General features: G+C 39.9%; 1 protein-coding gene across 1 annotated transcript in view; it reads right to left on the bottom strand.

The window, feature by feature from the left end:
• Window positions 1–25,240, bottom strand: part of iqgap2 (IQ motif containing GTPase activating protein 2) — a 333,913-nt gene that overhangs the window by 179,389 nt on the left and 129,284 nt on the right. The window contains exon 3 of the mRNA XM_048593829.1: window positions 1,141–1,297. Within this exon, the coding sequence (XP_048449786.1) occupies window positions 1,141–1,297 (157 nt within the window). The remainder of the gene's footprint in view (window positions 1–1,140; window positions 1,298–25,240) is intronic.

The following is a 25,240-nucleotide window of genomic DNA, read 5'->3' as shown; positions in this document are numbered from 1 at the left end:
ACTTGGCATTGCAGGGAAGTCTCATTCCTTCTCTGACCCTTCATGCATTTCATAGTGATAACAACTCATTTTTTTGCTTAATACACGGCTGGGAGGAAGAAAAAAAATTAACAAGCAGCATCTAAATTTGAATCAGACAGTTTTAAGCCTGTAAATCAAGCATTACTAATGCATCATTGAGCAAGGAACTGGCAAAAAGTTTCAGAATAAGCAACAGGTCCATTTGATACAGTGAGTACAAGTGATTGATTACACTTCAGAATTTGAAAAGAAAATTCAAGATGCTTGCATTAAAACATATTTTGAATTGCAACGGAGACGTGAATGGCAGAGTTAAATGTACTATATCAGCAAAACAGACCAAAACTTGATCAAATTTAATTTCTGTCTGGAAGTAACCTCAACTATGACATTCAATGACTACTACAAATGGTTTCAAAGCACCTAGCTTACATTTTGAAAAGGGATGGATGGTTGAGAAGTAAAAGGAAAAAGGGAGAGACAAACAAGTTTCAGACAATGTTAACACATCTAATGGTCAGCATTAAAAGGTTCAGCTATGTGCTATGTGAAACAAAAATGATTGGTCAATTTGTCAAAACTTTCCAAAGAATGGTCATTTACTGAAGTATTGAAAGGTTGTCAATGTTAGTGACTTTTTTTTAAAAGGCATGACTCCACTATCTTTGACTGAACAGGAAAGGTTTAGGGGGATAGAAGCCAAACACAGGCAAACGGGACTGATTGAGTCTGGGAAACTTGGTCAGCATGGACGAGTTGGACTGAAGGGACTGTTCCCATACTGTATGACTCTATAACAAGGGGAGGGCAAAAGCACAGGGAGGCCAGAACACAAAGAAAACAAACTCCAAAAGAACAGGAGTACTGAGAGAGCACTAAAAATGTACAGGGGAGAATAGGAGCACAGTACACCATTAGCCACCACTTACTTGGGCTTATTCTTAACCATGGCATCCTGGACAGAGTGCCAATGTTGCGGACATGTAAGGTCAGTTCTGTGCCTCAGACTCCCCAAAACACCCCAATTTGAGAACCATCATAAACCATGGTAAAAGGACAGTTGCTCAGGTGTGCTGTGGTATCTTGTCAACATACCATAATGATAAACTATTCAAGTACCTTGAATCTTGTTTGTTCAATGTCATAGATCTTTCTGTCAGAGACTAATTTGGGAGCAAAGAACTTTGCAAGTTTGAGAAGATAGACACCATTTCTCAATCCTTCTTCAAGCTCTGTGGTAGGCGGTAATTCTTCATGTAGGCATGTTTCCATCCATCTAAAAGAATGAAATTACAATTGATTGTGAAATTTGGAAATCTTATAAAACATCTATCAAACATTTCAGATAACAAGGTGTAGAGCTGGATGAACACAGCAGGCCAAGCAGCATCAGAGGAGCAGGAAAGCTGACGTTTTGGGTCTAGACCGTTCTTCAGAAAATCAAACATTTCATTTTAGGTTTCATCGATATTCATATATTACCTTCCAAAATAACTTGATTATGTATGGTGTACATTACTGCAGTTTTTTTTACACTATAGGCTAGTTAGCCTGCCGGCTGTTAAAGGAAAAATGTTAGGAGCTATTAAAGAAGTTATAGCAGGACACTCAGAAGTTCAAGGTTGACAGGCAGAGTCAACATCGTTTTACACTGTGGAAATCATGCTTAATTAATCTAATCAGAATTCTTTCAGGAAATAACAGTATTATGGATAAAGGAGAGATGCTGGATGTACTGTACTTAGATTTCCAGAAGATATTTGATAAAGTACTACAAAGATTATTGCAGAAACTAAAAGCTCATGGTGCAGGGAAATAGCATATTTACTTGGTTAGAAGATTTCACAGAATCACGGAATCCCTACAGTCTGGAAATAGGCCATTTGGCCCAACAAGTCCACACTGAAGAGCTACCACACATCTCCCTACCTTTTCTCTGTAACCCTGCATTTCTCATTGTTAATGCGCCCAACCTATACATCCCTGAACATTATGGGCAATATAGCATGGCTAATCCATCTTACCTACACATCTTTGTGCTGTGGGAGGAAACATGAGCACCTGGTAGAAACCCACGCAGACACGGGGAGAACATGCAATCTCCACATAGACAGTTGCCCGAGGGTGGAATTGGAGCCAGGTCCTTGGCGCCGTGAGGCGGCTGTGCTAACCACTGAGCCACCATGCCACTCCTGCTAACCACTGATCAGCAGAGAGTTAGCATAAATGAAATTGGGAATCAGCCATGCTCATATTGAATAATGGAGCAGGCACAAAGGGCTTAATGGTCTACTCCTGTTTCTAGTTTCTTTGTCACCTGATAACAGTATCAATAACATCTTCCACCACTATGCTGACTGTACAAGAATAATTTGACTCAGGGCATGGCTAGTTCTAAAGCACCAATCTTCAGAATAAATTGGAGTAAACTGAATTGGCAGCTAACATGTGATACAGAAGATGACTGGAGAAGGCAGAAGCCAACTTTGCATTTCTGGTCAAACATGTTTACAAATGCTTTAGCCTTGTCTTTTGCACCGATGTCCATGAAACCTCCCTCCTGGGTTAGTTGTTTAATTGACTAACACCGTTCATTAGTGGATGCAGCAGGACTACAAGTAGAGCATTACTCTGATCTGTTTGTTGAGGAATCACTTTGCTCCATCTATTGTATTCTGCCATCACTAACTATTATTCACTTAGTCCTTCATTGTACTACATTAAAAATATTCCACTTGAATACAAGGATATGCTGCTTGCATTATAGTCCTATAGTTTATAATGGGGTTTCTATAATAATCTGGCTCTAGATAGGTTTTTAAAAACCTAGCCATTATTTCCAAAGTATGCTCTCCAATCTCAATTGGATTCTGCCTTCCATTTCTCTGGAAATATCCATATCACAAATGTTTTGCAGGACTATGATTGAGGTGAAATTAATTTTTATGTTTTCAAATATCTTTGTGAATTGAGTTACGTCTACTTCAGTATTCCACTAGGACGTGCGCTTCTGGCCACGTTTATTTTCTTCACAACATTAAAGACAGTAATGAGTATAATACCTGAGACAGGAGTTGTAATTTTCCAGTGTTAGACCTTGAGGGAATCAGCTACATTTATGCATTACACACTCAAATAATACATTTTTGCAAAAGAAAGATAAATGAAATCATCAGCTTGTGCACGCTTTAAGTGACCAACACGAATCAATCATGTACAAAATGAGCATCTGCTGCAGCAATACATGTGGGACACAACAAAGCTCAGTAATTTCTTAACTTAAAATCGCCAATTTTAATTTGGTCCCAAGTTTCACTTCAAGAAATAGAATGGTGAGTAGTCAACATTTCAATTCACAGCACCAAGAATCCAACATTGTTCCCTTCCCTCACCAAAGCCTAATACATTATCTTCCTGACCGCAACGCCTCCCCAAAACCCCACAGCTAAATTAATGCATGGAATCGGAACTCAGAACTAGAAGGAGCTGAAGGACACACAAATAGACATTCCCTCAGCCATGCACAAGGATGTAGTGGTCATCCTGTTCCTGTCCAACTGGAAAGGCTGGTAACAAATTAAAAGAAATTTGATATGGAAAATAAGAAAAATCAAGTTAGCCAGTATAACTTGTATCATTTGTGCCCTGTGAATTCATTGAAATGTTAACTGTTGTCATACGTAAAAGATAGCCACACTGAATAAGTTTGTTTTACACAATTGACATTGTGCCTGTTAAATTGCAGTTCTGCCAGATGGTGTCAGTATACAAAAGCGAGGGTTGTAACCAGTCAATTAGGTTAATCAGTGATTATATTGCACTACGAATCTGGTTATCTACACCACAATGAATTTATCAAAGAATGGCTAGGCTCAGGGTCACCGTCTCAGTCAGCAATCTAGCTGATTAGTGGCAGGCCCTGCCGAATCAGCAGTTGCATTCAGTCTCATTTCTCCCAGCTTCGGTGAACAATTCCGCAAGGTGTTACAGCAGTGAACCCATTCATGTCAATTGAAGTCAGCTGTTCTCTGGACTGGAAAGATCAACTTATCCAACCAGTAAATCTCTCAACTGTAACAGCATTTAGATTCAGAGTACGCCGTAACTTTGCACCAAAGTGGATTTAACTGAGTTAACTGCACTTTGTTTTATTGCTAGTTTCCAGTGCTGTAGAAGTGTTCAATAGATATAGGATTTTATTTTATGGAATATTACATCTGAATGTTCTGATCACACTGCTTTATACCGAGTCACTGTGGCTGCAATGTTTCCATAAATTCTCTAAATCTGTCTTTTTGGCAGAGGTTTCTTTAAAGGAAATTCAACATGTTGAAAAGATAAATGGTTCATTTGTTGTACAGTAAACTCATGTTACCATAAGGCTGAAGCTAAGCTGTGGATTTGCGCAGCACTAATCTTTACAGTTGTCAAAACCTTCAAGCAAACAAAAAATGTTCCGAGTATATTTTACCACAGTCCATTTTTATTTTGTTTATTTGGATGTAAGCATCCCTGTCAAGACCAGCATCTGTTGCCCACCCCTACTTACTGTTGAATTGGCACTGAACTGTCTCCTTGACCACAACAGTCCATCTGGTAAAGTGCACACACACTGACGTTTGAGGGGGAGTTCTTAGTTCTTGACCTAGGACAGTGAAGAACCAGTGATATACTTCCAAGTCAGGCTGGTGTGCAACTCTGAGAGGAAATTGGAAGTGGTGATGCTCTGAAGTAGCTGTTGCCCAGACCCTTCTACTATTAGAGATCATGGGTTTGGAAGGTGTTGGCAAAAAAAGGCTTGTTGATTTGCTGTAGTGGTTTTTTTTAATATGAAGCGTATTGACTAATGATGGAGGGAGTGAACACTGAAGGCGGCATAATGTGTTGTCTTGGATAATATTCAGCTTTGAGTGTTGTTGGAGCCAAGCTCATTCAAGCAAACATATTCTTTCACACCGTGCTGAAATATAAGTTAAAAGACTTTGGGAAGTTGGGAGAGGGATTACTTGGCACAGAATTCCCAGTCTCTGATTGGCTGTTGCAGTATTTCTGTGGTTGTTCCAGATCAATAGTAAGTCCCAAGATATAGATAGTAGATGGACAGATTGATGGCAATACCATTGCATGACAAGGAGAGATGGTTAGATTCTGATTGGAGATGATTAGTACCTAGCACATGTTGCCTGATATTTACCAACCCAAACCCGAGTGTTGTCCAGTTAATTATACTAAATATATAAATTGGGAGTCATTATCCAGGATGCATCTCACACATCCTACAGTTCATTGACAAGCAACCCATAATATTTAACCCATAACATAACAACACAGTGAGGGACATGCCAGCTCTCCAAGAACAATTTTGCTAGTCCCACTGCCCCAGCCTTATCCTGTAGGAAATTCTTTCCATTCTGGTGCTTATCAAATCCCTTTTGAAAGCCAGAATTCAATCTGCCTCCATCAGCCATTTTTCAATGGAGGAATGCATTGGTAATCTTGGTTTAAGTTCATAATCACAGTTCACACACTGACTGATTTGGCACTTATTTATGTTTGCCACAGAAGAATTAGAGAATCTGTAGATAATAGAGATGTCTGGCAATTGTAACAGGTGTAATTCTGAATCTAACCATGTCAGAAGTGATCTTGGATCACATTTATATTTCCATTGTTTGATTGTCTATAAATACAGGTGACTAACAATGCCAAAGTGCATATTGAAAGCTAGCCACGTTTTAATAATATCACAGGCGGAGTTCTGCGCTCATTGCGTCTATATATCTTCCAATCACCAGGATGTGAAGTTCTAAATTCCTTTCTGCATATTATGTCAGTCTAAGAAATCCAATGGAGCTCTCCAAAGGCATTACAAAGTTGGTAGTATTTAATTAGAACAGGCTGCTTTTCTCAAATTTCCCCTCCCAAATGGATCTCTCTTGGCAAGTTTGAGGAGTCAACATTCACTGCAGCATCTGGTCAAGCCAGCTGTGCCTTTATTATACTCTTTCCTGAATTATTTGCCCAAGCTTTGAATTGCACAATATGTTCAGAAAGACAGAGTTCTAGAAATCGGTCAAGTTTTGCCTTCTGCTTGAGATTCAAAACTTGCAGCCATACCAAATGAGAGAGAGTGCTTCTTGAGCAAAAGGTAAGTTTGGGTTTGCATTCCTATGTAAACATTCACCTCCTGAGACATCTAAATGATATACATGCTTGCATGAAGTGTCCCGCACTGTTTCATGCAAATCATGTTGCTGGAGTGGATATAACTTTGATGCATCACTGGTTTGCATTAATGGTGATTCTCAGATGTGCAGACAGAAATGAGGCCATTCCCAGATGTTTTTAAGTGACTGATGAGATACACCGCTTCAGCCAAATCTGCACAGACAAACCTGAAGGAGGTGAGGGTCTGTGAGGTTCTCAGCTACTGACAACATCTCTTCACATCACAACAATGACTGTATCACACTGGGTCCATGCCTTTGGAACATTCTGAGCTTGTGAAAGGCAGTAGATATGTGCAGCTTTCAATAGGCGCATAGAGATGGCATTTCAACTCATCTTTGACCCACTTTGAGGCCAAATAAACTGTCAGGCAATAGCAGGAAAATGGATTTACAAATATCATTCAACATATAACCCCAAAAACTATAAATACTTATGAGAATTATTACTGTGATATTTACAGACTTGCTGCAGACACAGTTAATTCAGTTATGCAGGCTGTTTACACATCTTTACTTTGGTCCTGGCCAAACTCCTCCAAGTACCCCAAATCAACAGCTGCAGGATGCTGCAAAGGCTTACTGGGTCTAGACATGCTTTCAATTTTCCTCAAAACAATCATTTGGTTCTTGTACAAAGTTGCTGGAAAAACTCAGCAGGTCTGGCAGCATCTGTGAAGAATAAAAATCAAGAGTTAACGTTTCGGGTCCGGTGACCCTTCCTGAACATGTTCTGAAGACGGGTCACCAGACTGGAAATGTTAAGTCTTGATTTTTTCTTCACAGATGCTGCCAGACCTGCTGAGCTTTTCTAGCAACTTCTGTTTTTGTTCCCGATTTACAGCATCCGCAGTTCTTTCGGTTTTTATTTGGTTCTTGTATCTATGTCTGAACATAGACTATGATAAGGTCTGGAGGCAAATGTTACGGGAAGGTCTGAACTAAATTTCTGACAGCTGGCAATTATTGGGCAAGAATTACTTGACTACTTGGTTCCTTCTATTACAATATATCATTGGTGAAGACTTAATTGAATCTGGTTGTGCTATTTTGCACTTGTGGATTACACATACCTGTGAATTTTTCTAATAAACATCAGTGTCAGCTGTACTGAAGCTGCTGAGCTAAGTCGGGTGCACAGGCTTTCAGCATCACAGCTGGCTGTTTCAGCACACGTTACCTTTACTCCAGCACATTCAGCTACTTGTCAATGGTTATTGAAACTAGTCGAATGGACTGCAAATTGAGGACCTCAGATGGCTAAGTGGAAACAATAACCAGGCATTTCTGGCTAAAAAACAAAACTTTAGGCTCATTGACTGTGCTCTACTATGGCTGAAGTTGAATTAAACCAGACAGCATTCAAAAATAGTGGATTAATCTGTGAGGGAAATTGAGGTGTGTACGGTTGACAATGGTAAATTTCTTCCTTGAAGAAGAATTAAGCCACTACTAGTTTGATCATTTGCTGATGCTAATTAAGTTTGTATATATTCAATAGGACTTCATTATTGCAGAAATGTAAGCTTGTTTAATAAAGTTAAGTGTAACTTCTTATTTTGTGGGAACTATATTGCAGGCTGTTGGCGCATGCTTGATGATGGGACCAAAGCTTGGGCACTTAGCAATCATTGCAGGGAACAGGCTAGCACGTGCACAATTGCGAAATTGTGAACAATGTCAGACATATTTTTACTCTGGTGAAAGTACAATCCTAGCAATGAACTTGCTGCTTGCCAATGTCCCTCATTTACGATGGAGTGTTGTTCAAAATATTACAAATTTTTGAAAAATATGTCACAATGCAAATTTATCTGAAATGCTCCACAGGTTTAAAAATATGTAAATGAACAGATAATATTCAACCCACATGGAATGCATTAATATTTTATAAAGTATAGTATAAGCGATTATAAAAATATAACTTTTATATCTCCACTGATAGTTTGTGATTTAAGTTAAAAAACAGCACATAAGATGGTACTTAATGTTTAAGTTTAAACCTGCTGTTGTCACAACGTACAAGTTTTGGTTTTGTGTATATAGTGCTGCTATCATTGGTACAGAAGGTGACCTTCTGAAACAGTCCCATTTAGTGTGCTGGTTAATAATTAATCATGAAGACATACTTTGGCTGCTGCACACATGTGGACTTCAGCACTTCAAAGTGCATTTTTAACCCTTCTCTGTAACTTTAGAATTCTTGGCATATGGCTTCCAAATGTGCAGCGGGAGCGATTTCCTGAAAGTCTTCTATTGTTGGTGGACCTTGAAGGTGTTATGTATACTTCCTGATGTTCCTTTTAAATTGCATAACAGGAATGCAGTTTTAGAAATACTGCTGAGAGGGAAGAAAGTTACTGAGGTGAATTTCTACTTCCAGCAACCTATTGATTAAAACAAGATTTTAACTCTTCCCTTTATCCTGTGTCTCAAGTAATACTTAACAAGACTCACTAATAGCTGGGGCTCCTGTTAGCGATTGCTAACTTCAAATAGGTCCTTGTCGTGCTGAGCGCTAAATAGATCAGAGTAAAAACTTTATTTCCAAAGAAATTCAGCTCATTATTCTAGCTTGGGAAACAGATTTTATATGAAAACTAGGCACTATGTTTCACCCTTCACTTTTAGATTCTGTGGAGTGAGTGTGAAACTTTTCCTTAAAAATATTTTTTGTTGAATAATCTTGAATCTAACTTTATTGATCATAACAAATCTCATTTTAGATTCACTAGCACAGATCTGCTGCAATACTGTCAAGCAATCAGGATGGATTTTTCTAACTACCCTCAAGCTTATCACATGGCCTTCCACTGTTAATTGTGTTTTACAACCATTTAGACCCTTGAGCCTATTGCACAACCTATGAAATCAAGGCCTAATTCCAAATATTTTAATACCTTTGACCAAAAAAACAAAATTTAAAGATAAGTTCTGTCAGCTGTATGTTAAATCTGTTTAAAACATTTGGTTTTTGATCTGAACACAAGTATTGTGCCCAAATCTTGGCACCACAATTTAGGAAGAATGAGAGGACATTAGACAGGGTATAGAACAGATTCTCAAGAAATATTTCAGAGCCGAGAGCATTCACTTACAAGGATTGATTAGAGAAAGTGGAGCTATTCCCCTTGCAGAAATGAAGGATGAGAGGCGATATGAGGAACAGGAGTTCAGGTGAGAAGTTACGACAGAGGAACATAGAACATAGAACATAGAACATTACAGCGCAGTACAGGCTCTTCAGCCCTCGATGTTGCGCCGACCTGTGAAACCAATCTGAAGCCCATCTAACCTAAACTATTCCATTATCATCCATATGTTTATCCAATGACCATTTAAATGCCCTTAAAGTGGGCGAGTCTACTATTTTTGCAGGCAGGGCATTCCACGCCCTTACTACTCTCTGAGTAAAGAACCTACCTCTGACATCTGTCTTATATCTATCACCCCTCAATTTAAAGCTATGTCCCCTCGTGCTAGCTATCACCATCCAAGGAAAAAGGCTCCCACTGTCCACCCTATCTAATCCTCTGATCATCTTGTATGTCTCTATCAAGTCACCTCTTAACCTTCTTCTCTCTAACGAAAACAGCCTCAAAACCTTCAGCCTTTCCTCATAAGACCTTCCCTCCATACCAGGCAACATCCTGGTAAATCTCCTCTGCACCCTTTCCAATGCTTCCACATCCTTCCTATAATGCGGTGACCAGAACTGTACGCAATACTCCAAGTGCGGCCGCACAGAGTTTTGTACAGCTGCAACATGACCTCATGGCTCCGAAACTCAATCCCTCTACCAATAAAACCTAACATACTGTACGCCTTCTTAACAACGCTATCAACCTGGGTGGCAACTTTCAGTGATCTATGCACATGGACACCGAGATCTTTCTGCTCATCCACACTCCCAAGAATCTTACCATTAGCCCAGTACTCTGTATTCCTGTTACTCCTTCCAAAGTGAATCACCTCACACTTTTCCGCATTAAACTCCATTTGCCACCTCTCGGCCCAGCTCTGCAGCTTATCTATGTCCCTCTGTAACCTGCAACATCCTTCCGCACTATCCACAACTCCACCGACTTTGGTGTCATCCGCAAATTTACTAACCCATCCTTCTACGCCCTCATCCAGGTCATTTATAAAAATAACAAACAGCAGTGGCCCCAAAACAGATCCTTGAGGTACACCACTAGTAACTGAACTCCAGGATGAACATTTCCCATCAACCACCACCCTCTGTCTTCTTACAGCTCGGGAAAGAGAGAGATTATTCCCATTGGCTGGAATATCAAGAACTAAAAGACATCAGTTTAAATGGACTGATTTAAGAACCAATGACAGCTTGAGGCTTTATTTGTCAAGTGGAAAGGGCCTGGAATGCACTGCCCTAGACAGATTGTAGTGGAGGCAGATTCAATTGTGACTTTCGAAAAGGAATTGAATAAGCATTTGAGGAAAACAAACTTCCAGGGTTTTGGGTAAAGAGCCAGGAATGGAACCACCAGAGATCTAACATGATTGCAATGGATTGAGTGGTTTCCTTCTGCAGTGCCGCAATTTAATGAGTCTCTGATTAATATTCAATACCTATTCATAACGTTACACTCATTGCCACACTCGTAAAACCACCCATCATTGTGACTTTGGCAAATTTGGATACATTTATCTTGCTATACCATTGCCCAAGGCATTAATGAATACAATTAATTTCTGAGGTTCAACATAGATCCTTGTTGGACATTAGTCATTGCATCCTGTCTATTATGAGGACCTGTGTTTAATGCTTATTTTCCATTTCCTAACCAGGTTAATGATTTACCTTCAACTCTATAATCTTCAATTTTAGTAAATGGTCTTTTTTTTTTTTTGAGGGGTGAAGGACTATGGCACATATCTAAGGAGATTAGAGTTTGGATGGAGTTGAACTAAAGATCAGTTGTCCTTGAGAAGCTCGAGTGGCATTTACTGGCCACTACCGCCCCATTCTGCTTCATATTGTCAGTAACAGTCATAACGATTTTGGAGACTACATGCACTTACAGCTCCTCTGAATGCTTCACGTAGGCAGAAAAGTACTGAATGATTGTCTGTGATTTAATGCGCAAGACAGCTGACAGTTAATAGAATTAAATTGATATTAAACAGACCATGGATAAGGTTGCATTTAGGAATTTTTACAGGGCCGTGATCGCTTATAAATTGACAATCTTAAATGTGACCAGTTAAAGTTTATTGATTAGAACTGTGTGATTTTTTTTGATGATTCACAATCCTAACCACTAGCAGGAATTGGACACATCTTATTATTCATCCATTGTATAAAATAATTTAAATGAAATTAAAATTTATTTAAAAAATAGCAAAATGAATATCTCATCTTGATTTTTGAATTTCTCAATTCTGATTAAGTGTTGCACTTATTGTTCAGTATTAGTTGCACAAACACTGAAAATATGTGGGATTAACTGTTTACAGAATTTAGCTTGATTTTATATAATAGTTAAAACATAATTGCTGTTCTAAAGAGGAGTCATTTTGAACTCCAAATGCTAATTTTGCTTCTATCTCCACGGATGCTGCCAAATCTGTTGAGTTTCCCCAACATGTTGCGTTGTATTTCAGATTTCCAGGAACTACAGAAGTTTGCTTTTACTAACTTTATTTTATAATTTGTTGATTCTTTCAAGGGATGTGAGCATTGCTGGCAAGGCCAGAATTTACTACCCATGTGTAAATATCGTGGAGAAGATAGGGATGAGCTACCGCAGTCTGCTTGTTGCAGATGCCCCCAATGTCTGCTAGGAAAGGAGTTCCAGAATTTTGATCCAGTGACAGTGAAGAAAATGAAGCAGTTTCAAGTCAGGGTGGTGTGCACAGCTTACAGGGAAACTTGCAAGTGTTCCACATGTCTGCTGCCCTTGTCCTTGTAGATGGTAAAGAATATGGGCTTGGAAGGTACTGTCAAAACAAAAACCTGGTGAGTTGGTGCAATGCATCTTGCATTTAGTAAAATGAGTTGAAACTGGGAGAGTAATTGTGCAGATTGGACTAGTCTCTTTTATGGAAATTCATAGTTGAACAAATTTCCATATTGCTGTGTAGATACCAGTGGTGTAGGCGTACTGTAACAGCTTGGCTAGGGGGACAACCAGCTCTTGGGCACAAATCCTCAGCACTCATCACCAGAATGTTGTTAGAGCCCAAAGCTATTCCTTCATGTCACAGAGTGAATTTGATGTCAAAGACTGGAACCTGAGATGCTGGGGACCTCTGGAGGAGGCAAAGTTAGATTGTCCACTTGGCTCCTCTGGCTGACAGTTGTTCCCACTGCTTCAGCTTCATCTTTTGCACTGACATGCTGGAGTCTGCCATTGCTGAGAAAGGGATTATGGTGAAGCCTCCACCTCCTCCAGTTATAGATGGTGATGGATGTGATGGAACTGCAGAGATTTGATCTGATCTGATCCATTAGTTGCAGAATTGTTAAGTTCTATCACAGTGGTGCTTCAGCTGTTTGTCCTACAAGTAATGCCGAGGGTGTTCATCAGATTGCTACCCCTTTTTAGGAATGTCTGTTTTGTTCATGTACTCATTATTGAACCACAATTAATTCCACAGCTTGATGCTATTGACAAAGTGAGGGATACCTCAAGTTGTCGTTGAATATAAATTTGCTACCGTTTTGAGCTGTTAGATCTGTTTTAAATCTATCCCATTTTTCACGCTGGTGGTGTCACACAAGATGAATCAGGATATCAACAAAATGAAGGTGAGACTTTGTAGCTCCTACCTCTACTGCCATGGACAGATACATTTGCTACAGGTAACTGATAAGGATGAGGTCGAGTAAGTTTTTCATACTTGTTATTTCTTTTACCATCTGCCACACAGCCAAACAGATGGTTATGGCTTTTAGGACTCACTATGTGTGGTTAGTTTTGATGCTACCTTGGAATGGACATTGATAAGGAAAGGCGGTTGTGGTAATCCTTGTCTAAACTTGATGCCACAAAATTTCATGAAGTCCAGAGTCAATGTTCTGGGCCCCCAAAGCAAATCCCTCCTGACTGTATACCACTATACTGCTACCTTTCCTGGGCCATCATCCTGCCTGCTGGTAATGCAGTGAAGTTTCTGGTGCCCACATTAATGTCAGGTGGTCTGATTTTAATGCTTTTTGACTTTTCTGTGAGATTTGACACAACTGAAATGACTTGTTAGGTTGTTTCAGATGGCAATTGAGAATTACAAATCACCACATTTTGGTGTATTCCTTCCCAAAGGGTCATTAATGACTCAGTTTCACAGCATCCTTTCTAGGACTAGCTTCCATTGAATCACAGAATCCCTACAGTGCAGATAAAGGCCATTCAGTCCATCGAGTCTGCACCAACCTCCGAAGGGCATTTCACCCTATCCCCATAACCCCATATTTATCATGGCCAATCCACCTAACCTGCACATCTTTGGACTGTGGGAGGAAACTGGAGCATCTGGGAGAAATCCATACAGACATGAGAACGTGCAAACTCCACACAGACAGTCGCCCAAGTCTGGAATTGGGCCTGGCTCCCTTGCACTGTGAGGCAGCAGTGCTAACCACTGTGCCACCCGCAATTCCAGATTTTTTTTTAAAATATTGATGTACTGAACCCAAGTTCTGCCATGTGCTATGATGGCATGTGACCCCATGTACATAGGGCATTAACTTAGGCTTAACTAGTCCAGAAATGTAACCACTATGCCATTGGATCCCTCACTCATTTATCCATGGCAATTTGTTCCAACAGACAGTATTTAAGATTTAGCAAACTAGCTTCAGATAAGTAGGCTCTCAATTAGCACTAGCTTTATCCTGACCCCCAACCTGTGAAGTTGAGGGATCCCCTTGAGAAAGGGCATTATTGGCCATTGTTAGGCATTGACACAAATTGTATCTGTGTGAGATTCACCTCTCACTGAAGTTACACTGTTTTAACAATTTTAAAAATAATCACAGGCCTGTGACCTTTACATAAAAGTTTTTGTCTTATAACAACCAGATGTAAAAACAAATGCATTAGGCTTAACTAAATTTTGAGATCACTCCTACACACAGCAAAGTTGTATTCACTTAATTCAAATATCTCTCTGTGCAGTCTTCATTTAGATTAACTTGAAGCAGCTTAATAAAAGGGTATTTACTGTGATATCTCAGTAAATCTGCATTAATCTGGTGGAAGCATACAGTGCAGAATTTTTACATCAAATAATAAAATGTTGAAACCACATACTGAAACCAAGTGCATGACCACTGCTTTTAATTTGCACTCAATGAAGTAGACAAATTCAGAACAAATTAAACCAGTTCTGTTATCCCCTCCCAGTCTGCGTTTTCAGGCTGAAGTCAAAATGGTCTGATTTGATGGCAGCAGTTACCTTTCTTCTCAGTTGACACGCTACGAACAAAATTCATGTGTCACTTGTGGCAACAGGGCAAGTAATTAGACAGGATTTTGTTGCAAAATGCCTCAATCACTATGATACCACACTTTTGAAGCCTAGCTATTGTGTAGGTTTGCAGCATGTAGAACAGCGAGGTCCAATAAAAAGCTATGAAATAATGATGAATTAGTTTATTTTGGAGAGAGCTAAATGGTGACCCACGCACTGGGGAAGCCTGTGCCTCGTCCTTATCACTTGATCTTTTACATTCAGTAACAGGGCAGATGGGACCCATGTTAAAGTTCTATCCAAAAACAGTACTTATAGTGCAATTCTCCCACAATTCTGCAGTGTTGACGTGGACTGTGCATTCAAGTTTCTGGAATGGGGTTTAAGCTATTATTTAACAAGGGAAAACGTGTGCAGGAAGACAGATTTGCATTTAGCTAGTGTTTTTCATGACCATTACAAAGCATTTCATAGCCAACTCAGTCCACTGCTCTTCTTTCAAATAGTGGCTTAGGATCTTTTACATCTACTCAAGAATTGTTGGGACTTTGGTTTAACATTGAAAAGCCAGTACCTTCAACAGTGCAGCAATATCTAGATAAAAATCAATGCAGGTTATTAAATCTCTGGGTAATATGCAAACAGATCATTTGTCCCACACATTATGTGTCATTGCTTATCTTCCATGAAATATTTGAATTAAGTGAATACAACTTTTGCTGTGTGTAGGAGTACCCTCTCTGTTCAAATAATCTTTTCCTCCCCATTCAATCAAACCCCTAGATGTTCTAAAATATCGGCATGGTCTCTGCCTCTAATTATTAATACTGATAATGAAACGGAGCTTCTCCTGCAGTCCAACAAAAATGTGCTATGCTTACTTGGTACGTTATGTCACCCTGTTCAAGACCGCTCTGCCCCCCACCACCCCCAACCCTGGGAATAGTCTGTTCGTCTCTGTCTCATCCTTTCATTTCAAACACCTCTATTGAATCACCCCATAACTGTCTTTGTCCTGATGAAAGCAACCCCATTCATTTTCAAGGAGCTGTCAAGAAATGTAAGGATAGCAGATTGCTGCATAATTAAAGCATTGAGCTGTTGCATGGATAATGGGTATGTTAATAGAGGACAGCATTTCTCTGATCTGAAACCAACTGCACATTTGAAAAGTGGTAACTTCCCGTTAAAGGTGAGTACATTCAGCTTCACATGTAGAACTGCAAAGGCCGCAGATGGAGTCCATCCATAACATCCGGGACAGATGTTATACATCCCTTTCATCTGATATCTCCCTTCCTTTGGATACAGATAAAGTTCATTCCCTTTAAAGGGCTGGTAGCAGGCATTTGGCCAAACACGGATATACACTGTCAGCAAGCCTACCTGGTGAATGTTTCTAAGGCAAAAGATTGAATTTTATTGAGTAAAGCCATTTGGAGAAACTTCTACCCACAGATCCTTTGGAAATCCTTCAGCTATCCATAGAAAGGAACATCTTCATTTATCTTCACGAGTGCTGAAGGTTGTATTGCCTGCCCAGTACTGAGGTTAAGACATTCCTTGATGCAAGAAGGAACTTGGAGTGAAGAGGGGAGGAATCCAGTTCTCATCATCCACTTTGGTACTAACAACATAGACAGGACTAGAAAGGAGGCTCTGCTGAAACAAACCTGAGCGGTTTGAAGTTAAGGAGCAGAACCTTCAAGGTATGTTCAGCACTTCCCATACCTTGCTGGGCACGTAGACGATCAACCTAACTCAGGATCAGCTGCATCATCTGCAAACTAGGACAGCCAGTCTTTGACAGTAAAGACTTTGGCAAGTCAATGAGAGTCCCAAGTGTATAGAACCATTGTCATCACCACACTCTTGTGTTAAAGTGAGATTTGTACTGTGTATTGTGTATTAGTGACATATAAAGGCACTCAAGAAATCCCCATTAGCTGTGCCTCCGCTGCATCCTCCACATTCAGTGGAAGGACTATCAAACAAATGATCATCCTTTTTCAAACCACCATCGCCCCAACCAAGCATAGAGACAAAACTCCTGTAACATCAACAGTGATGGACCAGGCATTGTGTCTAAATGACCAAAGGTCTGCAATGTTCAGATGCCTGAGGCTCTGGGGAGGAGAAAGCAAACACTCTAAAGACGCTTTGAAGGTCTCCTTGGCAGCATTGACATTAATGTCTGGGAGGAGTTGCTCAAATTATTCAAAAATGTGTAGGTTAGGTAGATTGTCCATGCTAAATTGCTCATAGTTTCCAGGGATGCGTAGGTTAGGTGGGTTGGCTATGAGGAAATGCAGGGGTCGTGTAGGGGGTCTGGGTGGGATGCGCTTCAGAGGATCGGTATAGACTTGATGGACCAAATGGCCTGCTTCCATGCTGTAGAGATTCAATGAAACCTATGAAGATTGACAGCAAAAATGCCTTCATTTTGGGATACCTTGGGACTCACTTTTGGGTGAGTCTGGGTGGGATGCTCTTCAGAGCGTCCGTGTGCACTTGTTGGGCCAAATGGCCTGTTTCCACACTGTAGGGGGACGATGATGATGACAATGGTGACAACAGTGATGATGATGACGACGACGACGACAACAACGATATATCTCAGGATTACTAAACTAGTTGCATGGTACAAAGATTAGTGCGAGTAGTATAGGTTTCAGTTCATGGGCACTGGTACCAGTACTGGGATAGCTGGAAACTGTTCTATTGGGACAGCCTTCACTTGAACAGTGCTCAGATCAGTGTCCTAGATAACAGAATAACCAGTACTGTAGAGAGAGTTTTAAACTTCACAGTTCACAGTGAGGAAGGAGGATTCTAAGTTCGGGGTAAACCAACCATTGTTAATTAGCATCAAATTGATAGAAAAATCATTCAATGTGGCAAAAATTAGTGGCAAGCCAGAGGATTGGAAAAGTTTCAAAAATCCAGAAAAGACCAAAAATAAAGAGGGAGAAGATGAATGGAGGGTAAACTTGCAAGTAATGTCAAGATGACAGCATGAGCTTCTTTAAATATTCAAGGAAGAGACAGCCCAAAACAGATATAACCCTTTAGAAAATGAGGCTGAAGGGGAACCAGGAAATGGAAGGGAATTCAATAAATATTTTGCAGTCTGGACATTCGAAGACACTAGCAGCACTTCGAAATGACCAAATAGTCAACTGGTAGAACAAGGAAAGGAAATAACTACACTAACAAAAAAAATTGCTCAGGAAACTAATGGATTTAAAGACTGATAAGACCCTGGACCTGATTGGATGTATCCTAGGATAGTTGTAGTGACAGAGATATTGGATACACTGGTAGTAATCTTACAAGAAACTGTGGATTCTGGAAAAGTTCCAGAGGATTGGAAAACTGCCAATATCACACCTTTATTTAAAGAAAGGAGACAAAAACAGGCACTTACAGGTCAGGTCAGCTAATGTCTGTTATTGGGAGTCTATTATAAAGGATGCAATAGCATTTAGAAATACATATGATCAAGCTGAGTCAGCCTGGTTTCATGAAGTGTAAATCATGCCTAACAAATTTACTAGAATTCTTTAAGTTCATAATAAACAGGAATAATAAAGCGGAAGAAGTGGATGTAACGCTTTGGGATTTTCATAAGACGCTTGGTAATATTGGTACTTAATTGGATAAGAGCCCATGGTGTTGGAGGTAACATGTATTAGCACAGACAGAGGACTGACTAATTCATTAAATATAGGGAGATGGGATAAGGGCGATCAGGATGGCAATTTATAATTAATGGAGGACCATAGGGATTACTGCTGGGCCAGAATTACTTATAATGTATATTAATTACTTGAACGAACATATTTTTGCCAAAATTGTAGATGATAAAACATATCTCTCAGGCAAGTTGTGAGGATGACACAAAGTGTCTACAGTAGGGAGGCTTTGCTAAACTGTGCAAACTAGTCAGAATATACTGTTAAAAGTTTTGTGCCCCTTATCCAGGGAAAGATATACTGGCATTGGAGACAGTTCAGAGAACATTTATTAGGCTGATTCTGCATATAGAAGGGCTGTCTCGTGAGAAGCAGTTGTGTAGGTTGGGCCTTTAAAAGAATGAGATGTGACCATGTTGAAACATTACATTTCTGGGGGGCTTCACAAGGTAGATGCAGAAAGGCCATTTCCCCTCATGTGGAAATCTCGGACATAATCTCAGAGTAAGTGGTTTCAAATTTAAATAGAGCAGAGGGTTTTTTTTCTTTCAGTGAATCTAAGGAATTCTTTATTCCAGAGGGCCAGAGGCCAAGACATTAAATATATTCAAGGTTGAGATAGATTTTTAATCAGTAAGGGAATCAAGTCTTCTGGGGGAAAAAGCAGGAAAATGGATTGAGGAATGAATTAGCCATGTTTTCATTGAATAGCAGCGAAGAATCAATGGGCTGAATGGTCTACTTCTGCTCTTATGTCTGATGGTCTTATCTCTATGGAGATGCCATAATAGTAAAGGAAGAATAAATATTGAAAACAGCATTTACAATAGCAGAAATTTGAATAGGTTTCTGTTTCAGTACCACAACATTCTTTACAAGAATTCAATGGCAACTTTAATCAACCAGGAGCACTATAAGATAACAAAATAAATATAGTACAAGGAGGTCAAAATCCTAATAATACTGTTCCAAATCAAGAACAAAATCATCAACTTGAAGAGGCTGTCAACAATCAGACAACGCAATAAAATATGCCAATATTATATCTTTACACCAGAAAAATGCAAGTTTTCAGATGTATTTGATAAATCGATGAATCAGACATGGAAAGCACAATTCCTAAGGATCCAAACAGTTTCTGAATTGGACACCAAATCAAACGTAATGCATGTTAGCACATTTCTTTCCTGTGTGTGAACAGCATCAGGTCAGGTGTTTCATGGAAAGCATAACAACAAGAAATCAATTACGTTTAAATGAAGGCAAAATACTGCAGATGCTGGGAATCTGAAACTGGTGTTTGTTTCAAATTATATTTTACAACCCAACAGTTTCTAATCTATATTTCACTTTAAGAACAAATAAAGATACTGGAAAGATCACATTTCAATAGCAGGTATCAACTCCCAACAGAATCTTTAGAGGCAGTTTGATAATAATTCGTAAGAGTTCACTGGTAATAGAATTGTTGCTGATCTCTTACAGAAATCATTGAACTTCAATCAAATGAGGATTTAACTCAAGCATGAACAGTCCAAACAGCAGCGAATACAGTCTGAAGAATTGTTCAAGCAGCATTATACAGCAAAAATTCCACTTAACGTACAACATTCTACAGAACTTGACTACTTAAATCATGATGAACCATCTAACCAGAGCAGATAGACCTCTCTTCTGAACAACATACCATACGTGACAACTTTAACGCAAAATCCTAAGCAATCTAATGCTACAGGATCTTATCACAGTCCAAATCCCCACATCAGCAAAGACAAAACCATCCAGCCTTGTACCAACATTTTCATTCTAACAAAGTAGCTCACTTCTCGACAATGCGTCGCATTATAAAGAACTCATCAAGCAACAGATCAAAGTGAGTCAGGACCCTGGAGCAACCTCGCAATGATATAATTAATGGAGTTGTACATCACTGAGCACAGACAGCAGAATAAGAACTCTCCACACTAGACACAACTATATTCAATTGTGCTACACCAGAATAGAAGACTGTGGGAGACTTGCATTCACACAGACACAAACACACAGGAAGCCCTTACCTAACGTAACTATATATCAGAGCATAGTATATCTTTATGGATTCATACAGTGCAGAAAAAACCCTTCGGCCCATTGAGTCTACATCAACAGAAGCACCACAAAGTACACTGATCCCAATTCCCTGCTCTTATCCCATATCTTATTGTCATGTCCAGCAAAGTTTAGTATTAATATATAATAAATAATGTTATTTTGAAGTCTAAACCTAAATAAAGTACTTGACTCTGCCTTCTCCTTAGCCAATCTGTCTTGAACAGTATGGCATTAAGCCACATAATAAAAGAGAATTCTACTGCATGAATGTGCATAAAGGAAATGTTTGGAAATGTCGCTGTTCAATTTGAGCTCTTAAATCAGCCTTCGAAGCACAGGTCACACACATCTGATAAAGTCATTGGCACAGGTTTTTTAAAAAATACAGCCAGAACACCCACAGAATACACTGGAGACAATCCATTTCATTGCTTGTTTAAAGTTGAAGGTTTAAATAAAACAAAACAACTGATATTTTTCATATTTCCTGCAATAATATTCTTGTATTATCTAAAGGCAAGACCAGTAAGGTAGGTGGAATCCATTTACATGTTGATAGTGGCTGGGTTTCTAATGTACAGTACAGATTAATCTCCAGATCCAGCCTGTAACTTGGGTGTTATAGAGTAAAGAACCAGTGGCCATGTGACTTTCTTCACGAAAGAAAGATCTCAAACGTTAAGAGTAAAAACATGAGCATTTGATAATAGCAAAATTAGTCATACGGAGATAAGGATTGTATAATTTACAAATATGAAGTCTAAGAGTCCAGATGTCATTTTTGTGATTGACAATAAAATTAAAGTGCATGGGATTGGGGGGGAGTGTACTGACATGCATAGAGAGCTGGTTGGCAGACGGGAAAACAGAAGGAATAAACAGGTCTACATACGACTGTAGGCAGTCCCTAGTGGACATCAGAAGGAACTGTGCTTGGTCCTCCAGCTATTCACAATATATACTAATGGTTTAGACAAGGGAACTAAATGGCATACTTCCAAGTTCACAGACCAACAAAGCTGGGTGGGAGGGCGAGCTGTGAGGAGGAAGCAGAGATGTTTCAGTATGATTGGACATGTTCAGTCAGGTGGCAAATATATGGCAGAAGAAGTATAACATGGATAAATGTGAAGTTACCCACTACAGGAGCGAAAACAGGAAGGCAGAATATCTGAATACCAATACATTGAGAAAGGGGGAGGTGCAACAAGACCTGGCTGTCCTCGTACACCTGTCACTAAGTAAGCATGCAGGTGCAGCTGATCATATACTTTGTAAAGTTCAAACAGGACTGGACAGAGTGAAAGCAGAAAGGATGCTCCTGATTACTGTAGAGTCCAGCACCAAGGGTCACAGTCCAAGGATATGGTATAGGTCATTCAGGACTAAAGAGGAGGAGAAATTTCTTCACCCGGAAACGGTGAGCCTGTGGAATTGTCTGCCAGAAAATGCAATTGAGAACAAAAACACTGAATGTTTTCAAGAAGGAGTTATTGATAGTTCTTAGGAATAAAGGAATCAAAAGGGTGTGGGGAGAAAGCAGAACCAGGGTACTGAGGTAGATGATCAGCAATGATCATATTGAACTGTAGAACAGGCTTGAAGGGCTGAATGGCCTACTCCTGCTCCTATTTTTTATGGCAACCCTTCTAGACCATAATAATGTGTAACCTTCTATTGAACTGTGGTTTTCACACTTGGATATTCTTGGTCCACAGATATGTTAATAGTTGTCTTGGTGTTCCATCACAATGTCCTTGTTGGAGTGTGTTCTTCCACATTTGCTGTGCACAACTGGTCTATAGTCTATGATGTACTTCCCTTAACTAGCTTCTGTTCATACCACGTTGCTCCATTCAATGTAATAATGTCATAAGCACTGAACTCACTGAGTAATTTTGGATAATCACGTTCCCATTGTAGGTTGTGGTGATTCTGAACTTTGTCCTTCATGTTGTTAAGGTAGTTCTGTACCCACATATAAGTTATACACCACCTTCATCCTCCCCCAGTTGCTGAGAAGAGAATTTAGGTACATGTTAGCTTGGCAATGTCATTTTCGCTTGCCTTCTGAACTTGCTTGCTGATGGTAATTTCACATCCAGAGGTGTAGCCTGGGGGTGTAACATGACAATAAAAACATTGTTTTACTGTCCTACTGTTCTTCATGAGTGACTCAGTAGTGCAAACCATTCGCTTGGCAAAACAATTTGATCTGGGGTAGCGAGATGAGAATGTCACGTAGTTCAACACTTAGCACACATATCCCTGAAAGGTCTGCCCGTATACTGCAGTCCATAGGCAGAAATGATTGCACCAAACAAACTGAATAAAGCCATCTGTGTATCTGCCCCTGATATATTTTTTAAAAAAAACCACGCCAAGTGTATGTTCAAACACAGGAATTGGGTATAACCTCTTTAATGATTTATTCTAGGACCTTCTCTAGTTCCATGCCCTCTCTTCCACCAGCTGACTTATAGCTCTTACTGGAGTATTTTCTTGTATTCTCTATAATGAAGACAGAAGCCAAATATTTGTTCATTTTATCTATTTCCCTATTTTCTATTAACTTTGTTATTAATCCCAATTAACATTTCAGTTAGTCATCCTCCACCGTTCTTTACATACTGGCCAATCGTCCGAGCTGCCAATTGTGTAGTTATATCCTTTCCCCAACATAGATGGTAGACACTCTCCTTTATAGTAGGAACAAACCAATACTGGGTATTCTTAAAATATAGAAAATGATATTGTCTCCATTGACCTAACCCCTAACCATGCCAGTTCACTTCAGCTAGCTCAGCTTTCATACGCACACAAGCATAATCCAATACATGAAGTTCACAGCAAGCCAGACCCAGATCAGGACGCAATGTGGAACAACTTCCGGAGAATGCGTGGGCTTTCCATATTGTGAATGCAGCACGTTGTATAGATTATATACATGGCAGATGCTGTAGAACAAAGATAATTGAGAGGTTGTCCACTTTGCTAGGAACAGCAGAATGGCAGAGTATGATTTAAGTAAGTAGATTATTTAAGTGGTGATCAATTGGGGTTGAGAGGACTTGAATGTAAAAGCAGGGTTATACTTCTGATGCTCTATAAGGCTCTGGACAGGCCACATTTGGAGTGCTGTGTGCAGTTTTGGGCCCAATATCTCAGGAAGGATGTACTAGCCCCGGAGCGGGTTCAGAGGAGATTCACGATTATGGTCCCAGGAACAAAAAGCTTAACATACGAGGAATGCTTGAGGACTCTAGGTCTATAGAATTTAGAAGGATGAGGGGAGATCTAATTGAAACTTACAGAATACTGAATGGCCTGGACAGAGTGGATGTTGGGAAGATGCTTCCATTGGTAGGAGAGACTAGGACCCGAGGGCACAGCCTTATAGTAAAGGGAAGACCTTTTAGAACAGAGATAAGGAGAAACGTTTTCAGTCAGAGAGCGGTGAGTTAATGGAATTCACTGCTACAGAAGGCTGTGGAGGCCAGGTCATTGAGTATATTTAAGACAGAGATAGATAGGTTCTTGATTGTCAAGGGGATCAAGGGTTATGGGGAGAAAGCGGGAGAATGGGTTTGAAAAACTTATCAGTCATGATTGAATGGCAGGGTAGACTCGATGGGCTGAATGGCTTAATTTCTGCTCCTATGTCTTATGGAAAAGTTGATTTCAAAAGGGACCTGCTGTCCTTGTACCTAGGTCATCAAAAGCAAATGTACAAGTGCAGCAAGTGGTTAGGAAGACAAATGGTAAGATGACCTTCTTGCAAGAGGGTTTTAATACAGGAGCAAGTAAGGCTACAGAGTCATACAGAGCCATAGTGGAGCAGTGTCTGCAGTTTTGGGCTCCTTAGCAACGGAAGGATATATTTGCCATGGAGGGAGCATAGTAGAGTTTCACAAGACTGATTCTGGATTGTTCTTTGAGCAAAGATTGGGCCTACGTGCTCCAAAACTCAGAAGAATGAGAGAACATTACATTGAAATTTGCTAATTTCTTACAGGGTGTGACAGGGTAATACAGAATGTACATTCCCCCTGACTAAGTGGGGGAGAAAACTACAACTAGGGCATACAGCTTCAGAATAAAGGGACAAGCAATGTAGGACTGACATGGGGAGGAATTTCTTCAGAATGTAGTGAGTCTTTAGAATTCTGAACCCGAGGAGGACGATGGAAGCCCAACAATTGAGCAAGTTTAAGACAGCGATTGGTAGGTTTTGAGTTAATAACAACGTCAAGGGACAGTGTGAAAATGGTGCAAGACAAGCCTTAAAAAATGCCACCGGCTGCAAACAATTCATTTCAGACTATAGCTAATCAAGAAGTGGTGCATTTGAAGCATCCCATTTATGAAGGTGGAAGTCAATCACAATTGTTGGTGCATACAGAATGTTAGCTGCACTCAGTCGTTGGAAGTTTCTCCCCACAAATGAATTTTTGATGGCAAGGGATGACTGAGAAGATTTCTAGGCTTCTAATTCTTTGCCAGGAAAAGAATGCAATCTTGCAAGGGCACCATTGATCAGCTGCCCTAGCACAAAAGTAATATTCATGTCAACAGAGATAGTAGGAACTGCAGATGCTGGAGAATCTGAGATAACAAGGTGTAGAGCTGGATGAACACAGCAGGCCAAGCAGCATCAGAGGAGCAGGAAGGCTGACGTTTCGGGCCGAGACCCTTCTTCAGAAAAGACCCTTCTGAAGACGGGTCTAGGCCCGAAACGTCAGCCTTCCTGCTCCTCTGATGCTGCTT

The sequence above is a fragment of the Rhincodon typus genome, chromosome 3 (genome assembly GCF_021869965.1).
Source record: "Rhincodon typus isolate 14 chromosome 3, sRhiTyp1.1, whole genome shotgun sequence".
NCBI lineage: Eukaryota > Metazoa > Chordata > Chondrichthyes > Orectolobiformes > Rhincodontidae > Rhincodon > Rhincodon typus.
This window is presented reverse-complemented; position numbering and strand designations above follow the sequence as displayed.